Source organism: Sapajus apella, unplaced genomic scaffold, assembly GCF_009761245.1.
Source record: "Sapajus apella isolate SASKATOON/1434 unplaced genomic scaffold, GSC_monkey_1.0 scaffold43, whole genome shotgun sequence".
Lineage (NCBI taxonomy): Eukaryota > Metazoa > Chordata > Mammalia > Primates > Cebidae > Sapajus > Sapajus apella.
The window spans coordinates 14,423,717-14,444,800 of NW_022436983.1; the positions used below are offsets into that span (position 1 = coordinate 14,423,717).

Consider the following 21,084-nt stretch of genomic DNA (forward strand, 5'->3'; position numbering starts at 1 on the left):
GAGTGACACAGCCAGCCTAGATAGTGTCCCTCCCCTGCCAGGGTCTGCCTGTCACCCATCAGGTCACCAACACTCCTGGGCTCCCCTAGCTTCAAAGACGTGCATAGGTTCGGGAGTGGACCAAGCAGGAAGAACCATCCTGGGAGGCAGGCTGGGGAGGGGAGAGGCACGCTCACCTTCTCGTTTTCAGTTTTGTTCAGGTAATAGTCTCTCGAGGGCAAGCCCAGGCCGGACTGGTCCACCTAGTGAGAGAGGCAGGCATGAGAGGCAATTTGTGCTGCACACGCGTGTGTCCACTGCACGGCCTCCTGCTCTGGGAATGGCTGGCACGTGGCAGCAGAGGCCTGCTCAGGCCCCTGCAGAAGCAGGACTGGTAGCTACAGTCACTGGGAAGCCCACTCAGGGATGGGAAGATACATTCCTGTCTGTACACCTGGTCCGCCACAGGGCTCCCAGGCTCCTTGGAAGGGCTGGGCAGAGCCACCCTCCTTTCTAAACACCTCCTCACCTCAGCAAAGCACCTCTATCTCCCCAGTACTTTCCTGGTGGTTAAGAGTCACTCAAAAGCTGTGTGACCTTGGCCACGTTACTGAACCTTTCTGATTCTCAGGTTCCTTATCAGGAAAATAGGGAAAATAAAACCACATCTTCAGAGCTGGAATCGAGAGTCAAGAAGACAGTGCCAGTCAAGTGCCTGCCGAGCAGGAGGGGAAGGTCAATTCCTGCTTGCCACTACTGGCGCCCACGGCCACATCTTGGCATGCCTAGGACAGGTGTTACTGCAGTCCATTTGATTGATAAGGAAACTGTAGCTCTGAGAGGTCGAGGCACTTGCCCAAGGTCACAAAGTGAGCAAATGGTAGAGATGGGCTGGGAACTCAGCCTTTAGGACCCCTAGCCTGGGTTCCTACTTCTGCATCTGAGGTTGGGGCAGACCAGCGTTGGGGCTCCCCTGGGCATGCTGATCCTCTGTCTGGGGCATGCTCTGACAGGGAAAGATGGATTCAAAACCATTCCAAGCAGAGTTACAAAGAGCAGATGCTGAGGAGGGGAAACCAGGACATGGCTTCAGCTGTGCCCAGGAGCTGACATAGCTCTTGGGGCCCACAGGAACCCATCAACACCCGAAGGTTCACCTGTCTGCAGTGCCCACCTATGCAAGGCCGGCAGCTTGCAAAGATCTCACCAATGGGGCCTCTGGAAATAATCCAGGCTCAGAAGCCAGAAGACAGCCGCCTCACCCAGGGCAAGTCTCTCTCCCACCCCAGGGCCCACTAAACTCTAAACAGGAAAAGATTGTGCCCCCTGCCCTCCACCCTGCAGTTTCAAGCCAGCTCACCTGGATCACATTGCTGTTGGAGTTCTTGGAGTCGGCACTGACGTAGACAGAGAAGAAGGGCGAGGTGCGGTAGTGGGCAGTGACCACCTGCAGGGTATCCTGGAAGTTGTCCTTGGCCCAGGGACCTGTGATGTTCCAGCCCCCGAGCTGTGGGGAGGGAGAGCAGGCAGGGAGGTGATGAGGTGGCAGGGAGACCCAGATGCGGATTCTGGTTCTGCAGCTGACTTGCTGTGTGACTCTGGGGCAGTCACCTGACCTCTCTGAGCCTCAGGAGCAAACGAAAGGATTGGTCTTCACGGGGGGTTTCCAACCCATGAGCTGGAGACCCACGGATGGAGCAAAGGCTTATCCTAGACAAGCCAGGCATGAATCCAGCCGCTTCTTGGGTGGTTGGGATAGGAATGGGAAACTTCTTCTGGTTCACGGTTTATATTTTGGATAATGAAATCCTGTGAATATGATTTATCAAAACATAAATTCAATTGTGCCTGTGGGGATAAAAGGCTCTCCGTGTTTAAGAAGGCTGATAAACTATGGTCTACTTTAGTCTCAAAGTTGGGATTTAAAAACACATTTTTATTTGAGATGGAGTCTCACTCTGTCTCCTAGGCTGGAGTGTAGTGGGGCCATCACAACTCACTGCAGCCTCCACCTCGTGGGCTCAGGTGATCCTCTCACCTCAGCCTCCCAAGTAGCTAGGACTACAGGTGTGTATCACCACACCTGGCTGATTTTTAATTTTTTTTTTTTTGTAGAGATGAGGTCTTGCTATGTTGCCCAGGCTGGTCTTGAACTCCTGACTTCAAGTGGTCCTTCTGCCTCAGCCTCCCAAGAAAGTTGGATTTTAAAAAATCTCCCCGGTCTTTCCTGGTTTGGCACATGAAACTTGTCCAGAGAGGAGGGGCTAGCACAGTCCCCAGCAAGTGCAGCCACCAACCCTGCCACAATGCTTTCCCAGAGCCAAGCTAAGAGGCAGGGCCATCCCTGGGGCATGAGGCAGGCAGAAAACATCCACAGACACCTTCTGTCTGCACCAGGAAGCCTCGGAATCTGCTCAAGACCCATTAGCAGGTGCCCAGGAAGAAAGATGTTTTCCCCCCACTCAGGAGTAAGCAGGTATAGGAGCGTGGCCTGGTCCCTCCTTACACGGAGGGCTCTGATTCTGGGCCAGACTCTCTGTGGGTCTTTCTGGAATAGGCGCACACCCCTCCACACACACAAACAACTCCTGAGAAAAAGCAGCAGCCACGTGGAGGAATATTTTCCCTCTAATCATGGCCCCTGTCCCACACACAGATGCACAGAGACACACAGACAGATGACAAACATCCACAGCAAATGCTGACACACACCCTCACACAAACACATGTGCAGACATCCCACCCATGCAGCTATGCAATGCGCTCACACTCACACACGCTCTCTCTCACTCTCTCTCCGTGCTACCAGCTAGAGGTGTGTGCCGTAGCTCAGTGGTACCAGAGGGCTGTAATGGAAGCCAGGGGGCAGGCACGTGACGTGGGCGGGGCTGGGAAGAGAGTCTGCCCGAGGCACTCACCCTCTCAATCAGCTCCATTAGAGGTTTGGCCCTGAGCTCCTCGATCGTGGTCTCGTTCATGCACGCACGGTAGTACACTTGTGCCTTTCTCTCTGCCTCGCTCACGCTGGCTGTGGAGTTTTCTGGAACAACAGACAGTGGAGTTTGCAATGTGGCCCCACTTGCCCACTGGGGGCCTTAGGGAAGTCCCTCTTTCCGGAGCCTTGGTGATCTCAGCTGCAAAGGAGCGCTGACAACTGCCTGTTGCGGTGGTGGTGAGGAACGCCATCACCACGGGTACGTGACGGCCCCTGGGCAGAGCCTGGCAAGCTGGAGGCACTCCGGAAATTTTGCTGATTGCAAAGAAAAAGAGACTACCACGTTCCTCTCCCTTTGCCAGTTGGGTTCACAGATGTTGCCGGGTTGGCTACGCGTACCCACCAGCAAGACAGTGTACTTCCCCACAGGTAACATACAAACGCCCCTGCCTGGCACATGGGACAGAGGCCCATCTCGGGGGTCTTTCTTGAAAGACCTTGAAGATGACCTTTCTTGTGATAAAGACTGAAGCTGGATAGAAACTCAAAAGACTCATTCATTATGAATTTACTTTTCACATCCTCCTTAGAGGGGCTGGGCATGTTTACCAGTGGACTGCACAGTCAGCTCTGCGGGCTGTTTTCCACCGCCATTGCCAACTCCAGCAAGCAGCATCTCCCACCTGCAGTGGCTTCTCAGACCTTACCCTGGACAACCCCAAGATGCCGTTCCCTTCTCCCTCACCTCAGTGCCCTGGTCCAGATGCCACCCGCTGAAGGCAGTGCTCCGGTGGGTGAACAGCACGGGTGCTCCTGTCTGCACCTGGTGAAGATGACTGCGTCCTGCTGCTCAGGTCCACAATGACCTACTATGTGCTGGGATTCTGTGCCTAAGCCTTCTCAGAACTCTATTCCAGATCAGGCCGGATTCTCCAAACCCCTCAATTCCATCCAACCCTCTTGCTCCCTCTGGGATGCTCCTCACTGCTCTGGCCATTTTTCCTCATTTCATGTTCATTTCTCTCTGACCCTGAAGCCCCTTCCTTTGCCTCCTTCAAAGATCCCTCAAACCCCAGCTCCTTCACAAAGGCTTTCTTGGCAGAACTGTATCCATCCACCTGCTGACCAGATACTAGACATTTACCCTACGCTTGGTGCTGTGCAAGCTGTGCGACACGAGAGATAACATCCCTGTCCCCAAGGAGCTTCTGCATGGGACCCTGTTAAAACCCTACTCAACCTCGGCTGGGCACAGCGCCTCACGCCTGTAACCCCAGCAGTTTGGGAGGCTGAGGTGGGCAGATCACCTGAGGTCAGGAGTTCAAGACCAGCCTGGCCAACATGGTGAAACCCCATCTCTACAAAAATACAAAAATTAGCCAGGCACGATGGGGTGCCTGTAATCCCAGCTACTGGGGAGGCTGGGGCGGAAGAATCGCTTGAACCCAGGAGGTGAAGGTTCCAGTGAGCCGAGATCGTGCCATCGCACTCCAGCCTAGGTGACAGAGTGAGACTCCATCTCAAATAAAATAAAATAAATAAATAACCCTACTCAACATCAAGGCCACTACAGGGCCACCTTTTCAATGAAGCCTCTCCAGAGATGTTCATTCCCAAAGGCCCTCACTGCATGGCATACTTGTGTCCAACATTAGACCGTGAGTTCCTTGGGACAGGAAGCAGGTCTTCTTTATGCCTGTAAAATTGAGAGCCCAGCCCTGTGCCTGGCACCCTGCAGAAACTCAAAGAAATGACCGCAAGACACGACAGTGCTGTGAACAACGCACGTGGCTGTGGAACAAGGAGAAAATCACTCCCTTTGGAGGGGTGGGGAGAAGGGGGTCTCCAGAAGGCGTTCCATTCGAGATGGTTCTGAAATACAAAGTCACTCACCAGGTAGAAGGGAGGGGAAAGGGCACTGGGTTGCGGGGAGCAGGACAGGACAGTGTGGGGACAAGCAGGGATGCATGAAAGGGCGGGCAGGCTGCATGGAGAAAAGAAAGCTGTCTGGCGTAGCCACAAACAAAGGACACGAGTCACTTCCCAGCCAGTCTTTCATCCGCTTTCCCAGCCTCACCCAAGAGCTCCCTGCCTCCCGATCCTCACCATAAATAGCACCACGGCTTTCACTGGTCAGGGCATCAGCCCTGGTCTTGCTGAAGTCAGGGCGACGGGACCAGCCTGGAGCTGGTCTGAAGGAAGATACAGAGACAAGAGAACCCCTTGAGAGACAGGGCCAGGGGCCTGAATGAGGGGCTGTGGAGGGTTCACACAGCACAGGCTACTGCGTTGTCAAGTGCTGGAAACACCTGCGTGTCCCCCAGGCCCCACGGCAGCACCAGCACTGAGAAGACGGGGAGGACGGAAACAGGGGAGCTGGGATGCAGAGGATCAGGGAGAGCAAAAGGGAAATGCCTCGCCCCTCCCAGGGGCCTTGTTCCTATGGCAACGCTCCCAGTGAAGCTCTTGGAAGAGAAAGCAGGAGAATCTTCGTTACTCGCCGGGCCCCAGAGGCCCCAGATGCAGCGTCTCACCAGCCACATCTGGCTCCAGCCACACCCCTGGAATGCCAGGGCCAGCACTGGGGAAGGCACTCTGTGTGCTCTGGCCATGAGCAAGCCTGGCATCTCCCTCTCCCAAGGCCACCAAGATAAGAGGCCTAAAGAATGGCTCCCAGGAGCAGCCTGGCTGTGCTCATCACAGTTCTGAGGCATTTTCCTACCACCTGTCCACAAGCCCCGAGTCATCACCAGGACGGAGGAGTGTGTCCTTCCATCACAACCTCCCTGCTCCTTTGCTGAGGCTGCCCCAGACCAGGTTCAAAGTTTATTCCTTTGGCCTCCACCACCTGGGTGCCATGGTATTTACAAAGCTTTCCCACATTGTTTACAAAGTTTTTTTGTCTGGCAGCCGCTAGGCTGGGCAACACAGCTGGAGGCCCGTCCATGTGAGGCTTGCAGCCTGTTGAGTGAGGCAGACGGCAGCCAAGGACTTGCAGGAGCATCTGATTATGCCCGGGGTGAACTCTCGAGAACATCCCAGAGGCCTTGAGGGGAGGGTGGGAGACCAGGGAGGCCAAGCACGGCCCCGAGGAAGCCGGGCTCGAGCTGCGGGCTGAAGGATGAACCCAACGTGGTGCAGAAGCAGGGCTGTGCTCGGGCTGCCTCTCCCCCATTCCATGTGTCAGTGGTCTCTGCAGCCCTGGACAGGGACCCAGCAGGTCTTAAAAAGAAATCAGGCAGGCGGGGCAGGAGTGGACGGATGAGGAGGCCCCACCAGGAGTTGGTGTCTGCACCCCCTACATGCGTGTCATCCGTATCCCCACTGACGATGCTGGCCGGGGCAGGAGCCTTGGTAGAAGGTACGGTTCCTCTTCCTCCCCCTGGTTCCCAGAGCCCATGGGGACAACCCACAGCACACTCTCCCACCTCCTCTTTCTCTTCCTCATTCAGGGGGCACCTACTGTCCTGCAGGCTCCAGGGCACAAGCGCCCAAGTGAGGATGCCAGGAGGGAGGCTGCTACAGGGGACCAGGTGAGTGAAGATGGGCACCTGGCCAGCATGGCAGCAGAGAACGGGGCTAGAAGTGTTTGAGAGAAAGGAGAGCCAAGAATGGAGCCAAGTTTCCTTGGCCTGAGTGAGAAGCTGCTGTGGCTGCGGAACAGCAGGCTGAGGATGAGGAGCAGGCTTAGGAAGAGCTTAAGTGCACACAGCTTCTGCCTAAAGCTCAGCTCCAGACACTCTAAGCTTGAGACCTCTATGAGACACCCAAGTGGAGGCCTGGTAAGGGCAGTCAGTAGAGGGAGCTGTCTTGAACTACTTTTAGACCAAATAGGCACTGGCATACACCAATTCCTTTTCTTTTTCTTTTTGTCATGGAGTCTCGCTCTGTCTCCCAGGCTGGAGTGCAGTGGTGTGATCTCGTCTCACCGCAACCTCCGCCCCCCGGGTTCAAGCGATTCTCCTGCCTCAGCCTCCTGAGTGGCTGGGATTACAGGCATCCTCCACCATGCCCAGCTAATTTTTGTATTTTTAGTAGAGACAGGGTTTCACCGTGTTGGCCAGGCTGGTCTCAACCTCCTGACCTCAGGCAGTCCACCTGCCTCGACCTCCCAAAGTGTTGGGATTACAGGCACGAGCCACCACACCCAGCCCCAATTTTTAAATTGACCATAGGGCCCTATATCATGCATCCCTAACAGGGACAATGCTGCCCCCAAGGATTTATTCTTGCAGGACAAAGCATCTTACTCTTTTCACTGTGTATATAGACTAAGAATAGCAGTAGACACCCAGGGTACCTCTGGAATTAAAATTTCATGGCGGGGTAATGATAACTGCAGGTTGAGAAACACCACCCTGGGTGATGGGGTCTGCGCTCCCGCCTGTCTCCAGCTCCTACCCCACGCTCTTCTCCCCATGGCCAGGTGGCCTCTTCTCTCCTTAACTCAAGCTCAGACCTCCCTCCTCAGAAAGCCCATCCCTTCCTGATCGCTGCAGCTACAATGGCCTCTTCCCTCTCTGGCCCCACCCCCTACTTGATTGTTTTGGGCCCTTACTCTTTACAGCCCTATGAAATATTTAGTCATTTATTTGTTTATTGTCTGTCTTCCCTGCTGGAATGTAACTTCCACAAGAGAAGACTGTCTTATCCTGACATAATCCCCAGCCCCGAGCAATGCCTGGCACACAGAGTGTCTGATGCATAATCGGTGATTGAATAAAACAATGAATAACAGAAAGAGAGCACTCCAGCCTGCGGGAGGGAGGTGGCTGGGTTTCGAAGTGAAATGAGTGGCTCAGGTTTGTAATCCCAGCACTTTAGGAGGTCAAGGTGGGAAGATCACGTGAGGTCAGGAGTTTGAGACCAGCCTGGCCAATATGGTGAAACCCCGTCTCTAGTAAAAATAAAAAAAAATTATCCGGGTGTGGTGGCGGGTGCCTGTAATCCCAGCTACTCACGAGGCTGAGGCACAAGAATCACCTGAACCCGGGAGGCGGAGGTTGTAGTGAGGCGAGATCATGCCGTTGTATTCCAGCCTGGGCAATGGCGCAAGACTTGGTCTCAAAAAACAAACAAATAAAAAATCAGAAAAACAAACAAAAGAAACCAAACAAACCAAAGTGAAAGCCGACAGGGAACTTTAAGAAAAAGGTCTCCAGGACTGTGTGAGCCCTCCACAGCCCCTCATTCAGGGTGCTGTTGTCTCTGTATCGTTTCTCAGACTAGCCCCAGGCTGGTCCCATCCCCCTTTCAGAGCTGTCACTGATTCAGCAAGACCGGGGCTTGATGCTCTGGTCTCCTTTAAGATGCCCCTGGCTCACGTTTACTTCCCAGATTTCACGGAGGCAAGGAAGCCAACACCCAGCAGTGCGGCTCCTGGCACTGTGCTGGGGGCACAATTTGGAGATGGTGGCCCTTCCGTGGCTCCAGTGGTATAAAGATCTTTTGGCAGCCTAGGGCCAGATAACAGAGCCCCACACTGCCTGGGTACTTCCTTCCAGGGGCCCTGAGTTCCAGAGCTTCCTCAGTCTGGGAATCATGTGGCCTCCCTTGCTGCAGTGGGACCATCTGGCCAGGAGCCTGTGAGGCCCTGACTCCACACCAGGGCAGGACCAGTGTTTGTTTTAGATAAAAGCAGCCTCCATTCAGACAGTCACAGGCCTCAGGAGCCCCATCCTGTGCTGGGGGAAAAGGGGTGCTGATAAAGGAGGCGCCTTGCTCTGCAGAACAAATAATTCCACCACCACCATGCACCGTGTCTATGCAGGCCACCCTGGTCCCCTGAGGGGATATCACAACCCATTTCAGAGACAAGGAAAATGAGGCCCAGGGAGGTGAAGAAACTGGCCTACCAAGGCAAAGCTTACGAGCCTTCCTGAGAAAGTGAACTGCTTCCTCTGTAGATAGGCACCGGCATGGATGTGCATACATCTCGCCCTAATGATTTCCACAGTGGCTGTTATCACACTCCATTTAGAGACAAGAGGTTAGGTAACTTGTCCAAGGTTGCAAGAGTGGCTCAGGCCAGGACTGGAGCCTAAGCCTTTTCTGCTTTCCCATCCTTTCGGGCAGGAAAGGAAACCAGAGATAAACCCGAAGCAGCCCAGCTGCCCCTAAGAAGCCCTGGACACTCCCTCCCATCCTCACATCATTGAAGCAATGCTATAATTTGAATGTCTATGTCCCCTCCAAAATTAATGTTGAAACTTAATCCTTAATGCAACAGCTTTAAGAGGTGGGGCCTTTAGGAAGTGATGAGGCCATGAGGGGTCTGCCCTCATGAATGGATTAGTGTCTTATGAAAGGGCTTGAGGGGGCCAGTTCCCCCCTCTTCTGTCTCTTATGCCATATGAGGACACAGTTCATGCTGCCATCTCGGAAGCAGGGAGCAACCCTTAACAGAGACAGTGAATGAGCCTGTGCCTTGAATTTGGATTTCACGAAGCCTCCAGAACAGTGAGAAATAAATTCCTGTTGTTCATAAATTATCCAGCGTAGTAGTCTCTGTTTTCATGGTTCTGATAAAGACATACCCAAGACTGGGCAATTTACAAAAGAAAGAGGTTTAATGGACTCACAGTTCCACATGGCTGGGGAGGCCTCACAATCATGGTAGAAGGCAAGAAGGAGCAAGTCACATCTTACATGGACACCAACAGGCAAAGAGAGAGAGAGGCTGTGCAGGGGAACTCCCATTTTTAAAACCATCACATCTTGTGAGACTTATTCACTGTCACAAGAACAGCACAGGAAAGACCCACCCCACGATTCAATTACCTCCCACCAGGTTCTTCCCACAAAATGTGGCAATTGTGGGAGTTATAACTCAGGATGAGATTTAGGTGGCGACGCAGCCACACCGCATCATCCAGTCTGTAGTATTTTGTTACATTAGCACAAATAGACTAAGAATCAACCAGTCCATGTAACCATTCCCCAAAGGGAAGGCAGCACCCACTCCTGCAGACACCATGCTGGATAGAAAGCATTTGTAATGCAGATCCTGTCCATAGATGCTTCCTTCCAATATGCACAGGAAGATGAAACTCAATTAGACAGCAGATATTGGGAAAACATGTCAAAATGAAAATATGAGAGATGTCACAGGGTGACACAATTAACTGCCAAATCACTGACATGGACACATTTAATGCTATTGGAATATTTTATGTGTATTTCCCAGGGAGAAATACACATATTTCTGGGGTAGAAGGAAGGCAGACTGCTAGTTTTTCCTTTATGGAATCTCTGTTGCTTGAATTGTCACAATAAGCATACACTGATTTTTTTATGCATTCATCTTATAGTATAAAATATAGCAAAGCCAACATGACAGGTACACACAGTGTAATTGTAGCTCAAGCCTACAGAGACCCTTTGGTAGCCATGGAAGGAAGGCAATGGAGGAAGCAGGTTTGGGAAAAGTCTTGGAGGCTTTGGAGGGGGTGGTGCAGGCACTCTAGCAGGTGGAATAATCTGAGCTACAAGTGCAGTTGGAAAGCCCAAAGCAGGGCCAAGTCTAAGCATGGAAGGGCCTGGCTGTTTCCTTCCTCTGATGAAGTGAGGCCACCCACTCTCATCTCTTCAAAACCTACAAGAACAGTTCACGTTGGCCACTTGGGGGAGTGGCAGAGTGGTACGAGGCATCCGTGTCCTGCAGCTGAGGTCACCATCCCCAGCTGGACGACTGCCAGGTCATGCCATGGTGGCACGTGGCCTAGTTCGGCCCACCTGCTACAGATCTGCCTGGATTTCCTCTGAGGGGGCTAGCATGAATTCACCTGGCAGAGAAATGCATGGCTTGCCCAAGGTCACACAAGCAGATGGTAACAGCCATCCTGCCGGACAGGCTGATGCAATCCACAATGATGCTCTGAATGTCCCTCTTCCCCTCTCTGCCTAGAGGGAAGCCCTCCCCTCAGCAGGTCAGAGTGGCCTGGGCACCCCCAGCTTGTTCCCATGCCCATCAGCTCTGGCTCTCTTCCGAGGCCTGCTGGCTGACCCCTTTGTCTTGGAGAGGCTGAACCCAGCCTGGCCTTAAGCTCAAGAATGCACAGCCCACATGCCTGCATTTTTTTGTCACCCACTCACTTGCCATCTGCCCCTTCAGGAGTTTCCATGTATCAAAGCCCCAGGTATCAAGGCCCACAGGTGAGGGGCTGTTTCCAGACTAGTTCCAAAGAGTGAGCCTTGGGGGAGGGGACTCCAGGACAGGCTTTCTGGGGAAGCCCCTGGTCAGTATGACACAGGGTGACCCCAGCTTCTTGTTCATCAGACCTGGGCTGGGGCTCGGCTGCCCGGCCTGAGAGCACAGGGAAACAGCCACTGGGGAAAGGAGGCAGGCAAACCACCCTTCTTGGCTGCTCTCCCTGCAAGCAGTGCCAACCCAGGGTCTCTCCCTGGTGAATCTGACAGTGGAGTGAGTAGATAAAGAACACAGGCTTCGAGGCCCTATAGCTCTGGGTCTAATGCCAGCCTCACCCTTTCCTGGGAAATACATTTCCTTCATATTCATGAGTCTCATCTGTAAAATGGGCAAATACAGCCTGCTCCATGAATTCACCATGACAATTCAAAGAAGTAATCCAAATGAAATACTCAGTGTGTCATCACTGTACTCTGCGCCTCCTTCCTGATAACTGGGTCCACACCACTGCTCCTCTAAGACATAAATAACCAACAATGACTCTGCTCTTTGACTACCCAATTAACCCTTAGAGCAGCCCCACTAATGATCTGAGTTTGAGTTAGCTCCCACTTTACAGGCGATGAGCCGAGGACCTAGAAACCTGGGTGACTGCTCTGCAGTCATACAGCTTGTTTGTAAGAAGTCTGGGTTGGAACTCACCTCACACCACTAGGAGGGCAGCTGTGCCTTGCTGAGCACTTATTAAGTGCCAGGCTCTGAGCTGAGCACTTTGAACTATCCCAGGCAAGTCAATACTCACAGTAATCAGATGTGTTAGGAAGCATCATTATCCTAATAGTGAAACTAAGTGGGAGAGAAGCCAGGCCACTTGTCCAAGGCCACACGGTGATAAGCAGCTAAAACACCAGGACTGCTGGGCTTCAAAACTCTGTGGTCTGGCCTCCTGGTATCACCAGACCCTGGCCTTGGAGTCAGGGTTAAATGCATGATTCTGGCTGTTCCATGCCCCATTTGGTGCAGTTCCCCACCCACGGCTTGACCCTCAGGGACAGTGGGGATAGACTCAATCTTGGCCCAGACCTAAGGCTCTCTCGATGACAGCCAGTCCCAGAACCAGTGGGATCAGAACCCACACGATACCCAAGAGCCCATTCTAGACCTAACTGGGAAGTTAGAGGGCCTGTCCACTCTCCTGCTTCCTCCCCTCTAAACGCTAACTGCTCCCCAAAGCATGAGCCCCTCTCCATTTTGGACTGGTGGTATGTCCTTGACAAAGTCACTTAACTTCTGGGAGCTGCAACTTCTGCATCTATAAAATGAGAACGACAATTCCGAAGTCTGGGGTTGTGAAGGGTAAGGGGGCAGTGGCTCTAAAGAGCCTGGTACAGTGCACAGCACAGGGTGGACATCAGTGTCTCTCCCTCCTTTGGGCCCCAGGCTCTGCACTCCCTGCAGGTTCTTGCAGACACTGTGGAAAGGGGGCTATGTCTGTCCCTTGTACCTGAAGGAGGTGGTGTGGGACAGGGGAAAGCACACATGACCAGGCGTCAGGGAAGTTCCAGCTCTGCCACTCACCAGCCTATCATGAGGACCTCTCCAGACCTCGCTTTCCTCATCTACCAATGGAGTGAACCATACCTTCCTAACTTCCACCCTGCAGGATCCAATGGGATGGCATCTACCAAACAGTTCTGTAACCTATCAAGTGCTGTGTAAAGGTCAAGGGTGAATAATAACAGTAACATCTATACAAACACCACATGCCAAGCCTAGGTATGGTTTAAATACATTTAAATGTATTTCCCATTTAATTTTCAAAATTCAGAGGAGGCCTGGTTCCCACTGTACTAACAAGAAAACAAGCCAGGGAGGTTATGTAATTGACCCAAGACCTCATAGTAAGTGGCACAGTTAGGATTTGAACCCAGGTCCTGGTGACTCTGAAGCAGAGGGACCGACCCACCTTGTTAACACTACCTGGACTATGGGCCCTGCCAAGCCCCCGGCTGTGATGTAAGGCGCTGGAGAAGGGACGTCGTCGATTTCCAGTCTTGCAATGACAAACATGCTTGCCTTTTAAGCATCTAGTTCTAAAATGAAAGGCTGCATCATCCCCTTTCAAGGGCACTTTGGTGGCATAAGGCAGGCAGGGGGACATCTCAGGCTGGGGCTTTGCTGCTTTGGACATGCGGCTTCAGACATACTGAGCCTCAACTCTACCTCAATACACACCACCCTGCTCTCATCCTCGGGGAGTCAGGCCAAAGGCGGCTACTGCTGCTTCGGGAGCTGCGGGGGACCAGGAGGAAGGGCGGGTTAGGTCTCACCTATGTTGCTCTACCCTGCGGGGCCGGGGCAGGAAAGAAAGCAAAGGTGTCTTTCACCTGGTTTGTCTACTTTCCCTGTAATCTAAAAGACTGAGTTGCCTTAAATTGGTAATTGTCCATTTAGAATAATTTCCTATCTCTTAAGCTTTCTGTCCCTTTGAGAAGATCTGTCCCCTTTTGGGCATCTTCTATTGTACCTACCTTTAAATATCTTAAAGGTTTTTTAAGAAAGTAAGTATTTGTCGGATCTAATTTCTGTTGTTGATGGCAAAATTGACTGGCTTTTCAGAATCCAGCCTCTCCCAGCATTAAGGGTCCCAGGATGGAGCAGGGGACAGCAGGAGAGGGAGATGGCCACGGTCCCAGTTGTGGAGGGTTCAGGTGAGCGGCCCTGTGGTACAGTGTGGGTGTTGTGATTTCATACTGGAGGAGGAGCCTAGTGGGCGGATGGGAATTTAACAAACATTAACTAGGGATACAGCTGCAAACAAGACAGACGTGGGACTCTAATCTGAGGATAAAACCATCAACATGGGGGTGAACTAGAGGTGCCAAAGGCCTAGTGAAACACAAAGAGAACTCTAACCAGACAGCTTATCATGCAAGCCTGATCACTGTGAGGCCAAGGATGATTCCCACCTCACTGAATAACTCTCTGATGAGCTGTTGTTAGAACTTACACCGGATCACAACCCTAGAATCTGATCTAGTGTGTTCAGCCTCGATCCCTTTTGCTCACAACTTTCAAAACTCACAGGCAACACTAGTCAAAAGCTTTGCCAAACTTGAAGCCACAAAAGCAACGACCACAGCCCCAGTTCTGATGCACACCCTATGTGCCACACACACATTGCTAATGCTTTACACGTGTGCTCTCTAGTTTTCAAGGCTCTGCAGCTTGGGTCTTATGAGTCTCATTTTACAGATGAAGAAACTGAGGTTCAGAGGTATGTGACTTACCCAGGATCATACGATGAGTGAGGGCAGACATTCCAACCCAGCTTCACCTACTCCCAAGTCTAGGATCTTCCATTCCGCCAAGCTCCTCTTTTTTTATTTTTTATTTTTTACTCCACTCTGTTGCCCAGGCTGGAGTGCAGTGGCATGATCTCGGCTCACTGCAACCTCCGCCTCCCAGGTTCAAGTGAATCTCCTGCCTCAGCCTCCTGAGTAGTTGGGACTACAGGCACATGCCATCACGCTTAGCTAATTTTTGTATTTTTAGTAGAGACGGGGTTTTGCCATGTTGGCCAGGCTGATCTTGAACTCTTGGCCTCAAGTGATCCACCCCCGCTTGGCCTCTCAAATTGCTGGGATTATCGGCGTGAGCCACCACGCCCGTTCTGCCAAGCTCCTCCTCTAACCAGGAGCGGCTGGGAAGGTCCAGCTGACAGCTCCCCTCTGTGGCCCATTCACCGGTCTCCATGCTGGGTGCTTACCGAGGAGGTGCTTGATGATCGCCTGGTTGTGTTCCCAGAGGTTGCTGAAGGTCCCCCAGCGTGAATGGCCATCAGGGACTGGGTTGGCCTTGATCCAGCCCCCACAGGCGTAGCTGAAGAAGTCCTGGCAGGGGTCCACCGTGGGGTCCATGGAGCTCAAGATGGAGCTGGTCACTGAGACACAGGCTTCGCTCAGGCACACAGAGGGGGATCCTGGAGGGGCCAAGGACAAGAGTCAGTGAAGGGCAGGCAGGAAAGAGGGAGGGAGGGCAGAACATGTGGCTCTGGGGACACATGTTCCACCCCGGCCCTGACCACACAGATTTGGAATTAGACAGTCACTAGACCCCTGCAGAGAAATGATTTCCACCCATTTACAATTTGCTGGCTTATTACACAAGGCTTCTACTCAGCTGCCTAAAATCCCTCCTATGGCTAAAAGGTCCCCAGAACCAGGTGTTTCTCTTAATCAACCTTTCCCTCCATAAATATTCATTAACTCTTCATTATTCCTTGACGCTCAACATATTTATTCATTCATGCATGCATTCATTTATTCAGCAAGATAATGACTATCTTCCAGGTTCTTTGCTGAGGATGGAGTGCATGTGTGTGCGTGTGTGTGTGTGTGCCTGTGTGCAAGTGTGTGCCCATGCATGTGTGTGTGGGGAGTACCGGGGTACTGGGCATAAAAAGGCAGAGTCCTTTAATCCAGGAGCTAACAATTCAGTTGGAGATATACACAAAAATCAAAAGGGAACAGTAGGAGAAATGTCGGCCCTTTCTGCAAAAATAAACCGAACGTTTACCATGTGCTAAGAGGGTGATGCCAACAACATGGGTGACAGGGCACAGGAAGAAGGAAAGTCTATTAGGAATAAAAGGAGGAAATATGAAAACTCGCTCCTCCCTACAAGCGGGAGAGTGAGTGACCTCAAGGAATCCTCAAAAACCCAAAGGCTGAACAACCCTAAGAGACTGGTTTGCCAGAGGCAAGAGGAAAGGACCAGGTCCCTGCCTCAAGGTTGGGGGCTGAGCTCTCCCAAAGGAAAAGCCTGGGTGCCCTGCGCAGAGGCCTGGCCTACAGCAGCAAAACGAAGCTGACTGTGCAGGCCCGAGAATCACAGGCCCAGCCCAATCGTCCATCCACCCAGGCTGTGCTGACGGCCAAAGGGGACTTCATTGAACATGGCCCTGCACCCGGCCCTTTGCACACATTCAGGATCTCATTTACTCATTACAGCCACCAGATGCAGCCATCAAGTTCCTGGTTAAAGATGAGGAAACTGAGGGAATGAACGGGACAAGGCCACCCGCTGTGTGGGAGGACGGAGGGCTGAAAGCTGGGCCCAGGCCTGTCTCAGTCCAGCCACGCCAAGGCTGTGCTTTTCTGCTTTCCTTCTCCGCCTCTTTGCCGGTCATACCATGGGCTGGTGTGGCCTGACTGCTGAGATCCGTTTCCCCACCGCACAGGGAGGCAGTGAGGCAGGGTTGGAGGCTGCTAGGCCTGGGTTCAATCCAGCTTTCTACTTCTGCCAGTGGGGGTTTTGGGCAAGTGACCTCATCTCTCCATGCCTCAGTTTCTCTATCTAAAAGTTAGGAAGAAAGGTAAGACCAATTTCACAGTGATGATGGCCATGGCCGGGCATGGAGGCTCAGCTTCCTCAAGTCTCAGGGTCTGAAGTTCCAGGCCAGTGTTTAGAGAACAGCAAAGAACGCACAGGCCAGCAGGGACAGTGTTCACCTCACTCATGAACAGAAGGCCAGCGGGCAGGAGTTCACTCGTGGGCTTGTTGACACCTGATGACAAACACAAAGTCCTTCAGATGGGTGGCTGACAAAGGGCTCAGCACAGCTGCACCACAGCAGGAAAATCAGGGTGATCTGACTTGCGATAATTACACAACAATTAAAAATTATTGTTCAGAGCCGAGAGGTGTGCCATAAAAAATTATGGAGTGATTACACATGAAAACAGAGAAAGGAAATGGTGGGGGTGATGGTGACATTTTAAATATCTCTAAGTCAAATCATCCTAATCACAGTTGCATGCTCTGCTCCCAAACTCAGGGTAGGGGGGCACCAGAATCTTTATGGGGCAGGAGAGAATGTCTATGTAGGCTGAAAGAGCCTGTTGAGTATTATGGTATAACTCCATATTTGGAGAAGGAAAAGAATACCTATTGTTTTCATACATCAAACCACAGGAAGGAAAACTTTACAATATCTCGGCCGGTGGAGATGCCCAGGAGACAGGCTGAGAAAGTGAGCCTAACGCAGGAAGACACGTCAGAATCTCCGTGTACGTGTCCGTGTGTGAGACAGAGACAGACTGATTAACTGAGTAAGGTTTTTGCTGTTATCATACAGGGACTTAAAAACAAAGCAAGAAGCTAATCCAAGAAGTCAGTTTCAGACGCCAGGCACAGTGGCTCATGCCTGTAATTCCAGCACTTTGGGAGGCCGAGGTGGGTGGATCAGCTGAGGTCAGGAGTTCAAGACCAGCCTGGCCAACATGGTAGAATGCTGTCTCTACTATAAATACAAAAATTAGCTGGGCATTATGGCGGGAGCCCGTAATCCCAGCTACTTGGGAGGCTGAGGCAGGAGAATCTTTTGAACCCGGGAGGCAGAGGTTGCAGTGAGCTGATCGCGCCACTGAACTCCAGCCTTGGCGACAAGAGTGAGACTCTGTCTCAAAAAAAAAAAAAGTCAGTCTCAGAGGTTTGAGTTCTTCACTAAGTGGCTACTTTCCTGAACACTGGGCAGGAGCCTGCAAGGTGCTTAAGCAGCAATGGCCTTATGATTTAACTATTCACTGGTTTATAGAAACTGCATGAAGTATTCCTGACCCGGGAAGTTCTTCATGCATTTTGATGACTTAATGGTTTCCAGGCCCCCTCATCTAAAGCCCCATCTCTTTAGGGAAACCTTCCAGACCCCCTCCCTTCTGTGTCCCTCAGTGGGCTGGGTGCTTGCAATTCTAGCACAGACTGTGTTATGTCATAGCCAGCTCCTTGTCAACCTCTTCTAGTAGAATGTGAACTTGAAGGCAGGTCAGTATCCTACGTGCTTTTATATTTCCATTGCCTAGCCTTGTATTTGGCAACTAGCAGCTATTCAGTAAGTGCCTTTTTTTTCTGAGACAGAGTTTTTGCTCTTGTTGCCCAGGCTGGAGTGCAATGGCACAATCTCAGCTCACTGCAACCTCCGCCTCCTGGGTTCAAGCGATTCTTCTGCCTCAGCCTCCCTAGTAGCTGGGATTACAGGAACCTGCCAGCATACCTGGCTAAATTTTGTATTTTTAGTAGAGATGAGGTTTCACCTTGTTGGCCAGGTTGGTCTCGAACTCTTGACCTCAGGTGATCCACCCGCCTCAGCCTCCCAAAGTGCTGGCACTGCGGGCATAAGCCACCACACCTGGCTTCAATACGTCTTTTGAATGAACAATCAAATAAATAAAAGACCTTATTCAGCACTTGTTCCCCATCTACAGAGGCAGCAAACATTTCTTTCCTTTGGGACATGCAAGATCAATTGAGAAGGCAGGAACAGATCCTAGATTTAATTTACAGACCCTCATCTGGAGAGTTCCTGGTCTCAAAACTGTGTAGGATGCTTTCTTTAAAATATGTTCTTGGAAAATGTATTGTTTGTTTCGCTGCCTCTGTTTGCAAAGCACCAGCATGTTTCTGGAAAGGGAAGTGCAGTAGAAAGGTAAGTAAAAATGTACTAAGTGCCCAGACATTCCCATAGGCTAGCCTTTCACAATCATCAGAAGATTTGCATTTTTATTTTACTTTATTTTATTTTAGACAGAGTCTCGCTCTGTTGCCCAGGCTGGAGTACAGTGGCGCGATCTCAGCTCACTGCAACCTCTGCCTCCTGGGTTCAAGCAACTCTCCTGCCTCAGCCTCCCAGATGTGCACCACCACGCCTGGCTAATTTTTGTATTTTTAGTAGAGATGGGGTTTTGCCATATTGGTTAGGCTGTTCTCGAACTCTTGACCTCAGGTGATCCGCCTACCTTGGCCTCCCAAAGTGCTAAGATTACAGGCGTGAGCCACTGCACCTGGCCAGAAGATTTGCTTTGACTGGCCGGATGTTTGCTCAGACACGGCCAGCACAGGCACCTGTTCCTGGGTAACGAGGTTACTGTCAATATCTGGGGTGGCCACTGCTTTCCCAGGTGGCTCAGAGGTTACCTAATCCTCTGTCCAGCTCTACTCCAGGGGAAGAATGTTTCTCTCCCAGGTCCAGGCTGCAGAAAACCCTTCGGAGACCCTGAGAGGGACACAACAGAGGCAGAAGCAAGATGCCTCCCAAGGGGCCCCACCGGGCAATAACAACAGAAATGTTTTGGGTCTGATCATCAGGAGCTGGCCCTTGAGGACTACCTCCTGGTTTCTGGTGAAGACATATCTTGGGAACTCCCAGGGACAGTCTCAGGGCAACACTGGCTGCTGGAGTCTGGCCTGTGCCCACTGCTCTGAGCCAAGAGCTGTGTAGATGGAGCTGGCCAGGGCCCACACTGACCAGCAGGAGGTTCTGAACTACAGCCGATTCAGGATGAGGCGAGAAGGCAGTCGCAGGAGAGGATAATGAGCTTGTGTCCTGTTGGTAGAGGAGGTGCACACATACACACACACCAGGACACAATCACACAACACACACACTCAGCAGAAAAAGGCTGTTCCCAGCTCCATCTTCCTTCTTACCCCTTTGTTCATTCAAACATTATTCATTTTACTATCTGCACACCTATGGCATAGGCACTATGCTAAGCACACGTGGTTAAGGGCCTGAAAATGAGTCATTAATTAATTAAAGATGTATTAAGCACCTGCTGAGCCAGGCACATTTGGTAAAACACCTATAAACCATTAGACAGTCAGTTAACTAATCAAGCAATTATTTCTTAAGTACAACCTATGTTTGTGGCATGAGTGAATACCTATGTGCCTAACCCAGAAGGGATGGAAGAACAACTCAGATGAAGTCCCTGCTCTTTTCTAGGTCCCCAAGTCCCCTCCCCACCCCAGCACAGTGTGGCCACCCTCACAGGCCAGCAACTTCAGAGCAGGGAAGGTTCAACACAGCCTGGAGGGGAGGTTCCCAGATCCCATGAATGCTCCTAATCTCCCTCATGGGGTGAGTGACTGAGTCAGTGGGTGGACGCTGAGCAGAGGCCCCAGAGGCTGCTCAACCGGGTGAGCCATCTGCCATCAGAAGAACAGATGTTGGGGCACAGAGGATTGAGAGATCCTGGAGTTGGCTAATTCCCCATCCTCATTTCTAACTTGGATCCAGCCTTTCCAACTTTGTGTTTATTGAGCATCAACTCTGTGTGAGGCGCCTGGCTGGATTGGCTCAGTTGGACACAGAGAACCAGTCTCAGCCCCTACAGCAGGATCAGAGGGGCGCAACTGTATCACCATTCAAAGTGGGACAGACAAAGGCACCTACCAAGGAACACAAAGGGCAGCTGGATCCCGGAAGGGCAGCTCTCCTGGGGGTGCTAATGTGCTCTGGAGCACACCAGGATTACAGAGGGAGGTGGAGCCTGGACTGGAGCCCAGTACCCTGTGGGTGAATTCCAACCTCCACATTCAAGCGCCCACTCAATCCCCCATTAGCCACGTAACCTTGAGCAAGTCACTCCACCTCAGTGCCTCAGTTTCCTAATATGGAAAGGGGGCTGAAAGTAACCACACCTCACAGGGCTGTCTCAAGGAGGAAAATGAGAAGTGAGGGGTGCGGCATTTGGTCTGAGGAACAAATTCAGTAAACAGAGAGCACTACTGTTGCTTTATTGGAACTGGAGACAGCAGAGGGTGTCAGCCTATGTGTGTAATTACCCCACATCCCAGCAGCAACAGCACCCAGAGCTAACGCTGAAGAAGTCCAGCTGCGTGACATATGTTATCTCTAGTCCCAGAGCCATCCCCCAATTGGGCACTGTTTTCCCATTTAAATTTGAGAAGACATGGGCTGAGAGAGTAAGCGACTTGTCCAAGGTCACACAGCCAGTACGTTGCTAGGATGTGGACTCAAGTGCGAGACCTTTATACCACCCATACTGCCCACTTCCCAGGTCTTGGCCCATCTCAGCACCCAGATGCCCTGGGACCGGCTCCCTCCTTGGCCTCAGAGGCCTGTCCCGGCATAAGCAGGGAAGCCCCCCTTGCCCAAGTTGACAGAGCCGGGGGGCAGGAGTCAGTCAAGCCCACCATGCAACACAGAGGCACCTAC

The 21,084-nt window shown here is 51.8% G+C and overlaps 1 protein-coding gene across 5 annotated transcripts in view; it reads right to left on the minus strand.

The window, feature by feature from the left end:
- The window catches only part of ECE1 (endothelin converting enzyme 1), a 130,008-nt gene that overhangs the window by 40,756 nt on the left and 68,168 nt on the right, over nt 1-21,084 (minus strand). For all 5 annotated transcript variants that reach the window (XM_032300679.1, XM_032300681.1, XM_032300680.1 and 2 more), the window contains 4 exons: nt 14,833-15,045; nt 2,898-3,019; nt 1,340-1,486; nt 177-242 (listed from right to left, as the gene is read on the minus strand). In XM_032300679.1, coding sequence (XP_032156570.1) covers nt 177-242; nt 1,340-1,486; nt 2,898-3,019; nt 14,833-15,045 — 548 coding nt within the window. The remainder of the gene's footprint in view (nt 1-176; nt 243-1,339; nt 1,487-2,897; nt 3,020-14,832; nt 15,046-21,084) is intronic.